This window comes from Neomonachus schauinslandi, chromosome 8 (genome assembly GCF_002201575.2).
Source record: "Neomonachus schauinslandi chromosome 8, ASM220157v2, whole genome shotgun sequence".
Taxonomy (NCBI): Eukaryota; Metazoa; Chordata; class Mammalia; order Carnivora; family Phocidae; genus Neomonachus; species Neomonachus schauinslandi.
This window is the reverse complement of record NC_058410.1, coordinates 63,068,239-63,073,261: the sequence shown is the minus strand read 5'-3', so window position 1 is coordinate 63,073,261 and position 5,023 is coordinate 63,068,239. Positions and strand designations below refer to the sequence as shown.

The 5,023-nt window shown below is 38.1% G+C and overlaps 1 protein-coding gene across 1 annotated transcript; it reads right to left on the bottom strand.

Moving 5' to 3' along the window:
* Positions 1–1,847: 1,847 nt before the first annotated feature.
* Positions 1,848–2,322, bottom strand: LOC110583550 (Rieske domain-containing protein). The gene has a single exon (XM_021693591.1). The coding sequence runs from the start codon at positions 2,319–2,321 to the stop codon at positions 1,848–1,850; it is 474 nt and encodes a 157-aa protein (XP_021549266.1). The 5' UTR covers position 2,322.
* Between the last annotated feature and the right edge of the window lie 2,701 nt (positions 2,323–5,023).

The following is a 5,023-nucleotide window of genomic DNA, read 5'->3' as shown; positions in this document are numbered from 1 at the left end:
TTCAATATGAACTTCTCTGAGAGTCATGTAGGCTCCCTCAGGCTATACTTTGGAAGCCCTGAATCCTCCAAGGCCTATGCTATAAAAAACATTGTTGGAGTATTAAAATAGCTTTTAAACCTATTGTCTCTCTAGGAATTTTAAAGTGTCATATTTGAAATTCAAAGTTGAGCGATGGCTTCTTGGTTGTAGACAGTATCTTTTGTTTCCTTCCTTACAGCAATAAGCCTTGGTCTCATGACTTAGCCTTAATGGGACTGAACTGCAGGGAATGCAAAAGAAATATTTGAGAAGGAAAAATCTAGTGGAAACCATTTCAAAAGCATTATTTGCCTGTAAAGCCAGAAGAGAGCTAAAGTCAAGGGCATGAATGAGATCAGAAGGAGCGAATAAAAAAAGAGAATAAAGGATGCAGGACCGAGTTGGGGAATAGCTACAAAGCATGACCAGGAGAGAACAGGAAATAAAGCAGGCTGAAAAAACAGTGACCTAAACAGGAGGAAAACCAAGTTCTCAGAGTCCCCAAGGCCAAGAGAAAGAAAACATGTGATGATGAGCGGAGAGCAAAACATTAAAGAGATCAAGGAGAATGGATATCCAAATGGGGTCCCTGGGTCTGACAAGTGCAAGGTAACTGCTAACATTTATTTGACAGGTGTGGGTTAGGGGTAGGTCTGGACTGGGATCCAGGGATCACCCATTCTACCACATCATGGTAGAATGTTTCTTTCCTAGTCTATTCCTGTGCCAAAAATCTGAACAAACCAGAATGGATCTTTTAAAAGTGTGTGTGTGTGTGTGTGTGTGTGTGTGTGTGTGTGTGTAGAGAAAGAGAAACTAGACTTTTTTGTTATTATCCCTATGTAAACATTATTCATTATTAATTTCATATTTATCCTTAAATAACCAAACTGGTATATGGCCACTCTCCTTTTTATGTGTGTAAAATTCATTCTCAGTCATTATTTTCTGTGCATGTTACATAATTATCCATTTAAAACACATCAAAGTTGGGGCACCTGGGTGGCTCAGTTGTTAAGCGTCTGCCTTCGGCTCAGGTCATGATCCCAGGGTCCTGGGATTGAGCTTCGCATCGGACTCCCTGCTCTGCGGGAAGCCTGCTTCTCCCTCTCCCACTCCCCCTGCTTGTGTTCCCTCTCTTGCTGTGTCTCTGTCAAATAAAATCTTTAAAAAATAAATAAATAAATAAATAAATAAATAAATAAAACACATCAAAGTTATTATGATTTCAAAAAATGGTCAGCTTGTCCCTACCATAAAATTCCAAGGCTGGAAGAAATTCTTACTGTTCCAATGAGCCTGTTAAGTATGAGAAACAACATTTTGTTGTCTCAAGAATTGCTAAGCTTGAAGTAAGGGACAGATATCAATTTGGGAGTTCAAATGAAGGCCTATGCTATAAAAAACATTGTATGGATTCCAAAGGGAACTAATGAGAAAGTAGATTATATACGATATGTATCTAAAGCTTATTTCAGCAAATACTCAAGGAATTGGATTTTACATTTAAGTTACTTTACCGATCACTGTAAAATTCACTAATGAATCTATTTTTTCAGCTAAATATTTTACCATAAAATATATATTCAACAAGGCAGGATGATTATACTCTTCTTTGTATGGTAGGTATAAAAAGTATCTCCATGGGGCTACATAAATACAAATGTCAGGCGCCTGGGTGGCTCAGTTGGTTAAGCAACTGCCTTTGGCTCAGGTCATGATCCCAGGGTCCTGGGATTGAGCCCTGCACTGGGGTCCCTGCTCAGCAGGGAGTCTGCTGAGCAGACTCTTTTTTTTTTTTTTTTTTTCATTGCCATATCGTTTTATCAGAAAGAACTCCGAATTACTTTGAAGTCTCCAGTGGCATAAAAATCAGAGTCACACTTAAAAGATTCATTAGAAAGAGTCACATAAATATTCCCATTGTCCACCGTCACTGTATGAATCCTCTGCTTTACTCCTTTGGAGCACCACTTGGGTTTTGCTGATGGATCTCTAGGGTTTATAGACTGATACAGTCCTTCTCCTGTTGCCAAGGTAATTTTGTATTTATGCCAGGGGCAAACTATACATGGTCGTCCATCAAAATCCTCAATATCTCCCAAATGTAAAGGTCCTCCTGAGTGGTAACAGCGAATATCCATAGCATGATATTCTCCTTTGTGGTAGAAAATGACCACTTCTCTATCATGGACAACAGCTGTCATTCTTTCAGATTTTTTAATGTCCTCTTCTCTGCCAACATAGACAGAAGAATATTCCTTCATTTCAGGATCTTGTTCAGAGCCATCAAGATCCATGCTTCCTCGAGTTCCTCGCCCCGCCTCCGCAAGCGCCCCCCTCTCATGCTCTCTCTCTATTCTCTTCTCTCTCTCAAATAAATAAATAAAATCTTTAAAAAAATAAATAAATATAAAAGTCTCAGACTAAAAAACTAAAAGGCAGAGTGATCAACCTGGCAAACACTTAACTAAAAAGACTCGAGAGTTCTAGATGAAGTGACTACAGGCAAGATATTTAAGCTTTCTGAACCCCAGCTTCTCAGTCTATAAAATGCATATGAATCCTATAAAGATTTAGGATAATGATGGGCATAACACATATGCTAGAGCCAGGCAGAGTGTATTAATCATAGGTGGTAATACGATGCTCTTTTTACTGTTGGTTTTACAAAAATATAAAATATGAAATATAGTGAAGTCATGGAATGAAGATCGGCAAAAGATTCTTAGATTCCTTCAGAATAATTTTCTCTCAGCACAAAGCCATCATTTCGGCATGTCATCCCTCTGACATGTGCTCAGAGTATATAGAGTATCAATGAAGTCCTGCGTCAGATTTTACAAAAATGAAAATTGAAGCTGTGTCATCTATTCTTTTCTCATTTATTTATTACTAAATAAAAGCCCATCCTCCCAATCAGCAGGAGAGAGATCTGCCAACCTTATTTTTCTTTACCTTAATTTAACAAAGCCCATCCGAGCCTTCAGAGCAACAAACAAAAATAGGCATAGCATAGGAAATGTATTTGAGGGTGTGATGAGCTCATCCAAAGCTTGCCCCCTTCTTGAGAGGCCAAAGCACAGGGGAAGACCTTGCTACCAAATCAGGCAGACAAAAAAGTACAGAGGATGTGCAGCGGATCCCATCTAAGTCCGTGACCTGATTATGCTTCAAAAGAAGAACTAAAGTTTCTGAGGTTGAAGAAGACTGAAAAGAAAGAAGAAAAACCTCGGGCAATTGTGACCGCGGATGAGGGCAGGCAATGTTCTGAGTAACTGTCTTCCACATCAAGTGACGCATGTTTCCTGGCAGAAACCAGCAAGGGAAGGCATGGAGTTTTGATCTTACATTGTTATTTTTAAAAAGAAAGTAAAGTAGAAATTTATTTTTATGGACCTCTCATTGATTCTCTCTGAACTTAAGGAGATTAACATTAGTGGATGATAATAAATAAAAGTGGTTTCCTTTCATCAAACATCTAGTGGTCCTAGAGGAAGAACAAAACAAGATATTTTGTTAGAAAAATGACAAGGAACTAACTTCTTCCTTCCCTTAAAATAATTGGTATGTGGGGAAAACACAATGAAGCACATATTAATAATGTAAAAGCTAGGTTTTAAAAAGACTCCAACTTCCAACAGACAGGCGATTACTAATGACTTCCTTCTATATTATCAGAGAAAAATCTGGAAAAGAATGCAGATGCATATTTTCTATCCAACAAATAATATTAATGAGTCCATCTTGCATATCAGTTAGAGCTTTCCCATGTTCTGGTGGGGGGAAGCTCTTTAATTAATATTTTTACAAGATTGTTTTCCTTTTCTTTTATCCCTTGTCTTTGATTCAGTTATCCTCTTCCCAGATAAGATCATGCTATCCCTCCAGAGCCCTACAAACCTCCAGATAGTTATGGTGATGCTTCCATGTGGAGCTATGATTTTGCCCTTGAAATGAAGGTGGTCCAACACTTGGTTTTGTTTCTTTGCCTGCTTGCTTTTTGTTTGTTTTCATAACATGTTTGAGTAATTCTTCATATTAAAGCCATCTGAGTTTCCCCTTTCTTCTGAACTCTCCCCCCCGCTTTCCTACCACACATTTTATTGTCTTAGTGCACATAGCTGAAGTGTAACAAATACTATTTATATTAGTTGTGAGAACAGTATCCCAAGATACTTTCCAACAAGAAGATCCTATGAAAATGTAAACTTTCTTCCCCAAATACTACTGTGCTACAAATAGTGTCCAATGTTCTCTTGATAATTTATTCTGTGATATAAAATGAGACCCGTGGAAGCTTTTATAGCCTGAGCCTGTCACTAACATTATACACAGAGAATAAAAGCTGGAAGCTTGGGCACCATCCTATCCTGGGTTCTCAACCCTGGCTGACTTTCCCAATGACTGGAGTGAGCTTTAAACACACACAACACACACACACATATACATATATGAATATTACTCAGCCATCAAAAAGAATGAAATCTTGCCATTTGCAACAACATGGATGGAACTAGAGTATATTATGCTAAGCAAAATAGGTAAGTCAGAGAAAGACAAATATATGATTTCACTCATATGCAGAATTTAAGAAACAAAACAGATGAACATAGGGGAAGGGAAAGAAAAATAAAATAAGATGAAAATTGAGAGGGAGGCAAACCATAGGAGATGGTGAACTCTAGAGAACAGGGTTGCTGGAGGGGAGGTGGGGGGGGGATGGGGTAACTGGGGATAGGCATGAAGGAGGGCACTTGATGGAATGAGCACTGAGTGTTATGTGCAACTGATGAACCACTAAATTCTAGCCCTGAAACTAATACTACACTACATGTTAACTAACTTGAATTTAAATAAAAGACAAAATAAATAAAAGAAAAAAATAAATAAAATACTGTTGCCACAGTTCCATCTTGACTTAATATTTCTCAAAGCCCTTCAATCATTTTAATGTGCAGCCAGGATTGAGAGCCACTGATCGAATCTTCCACTCACTTGC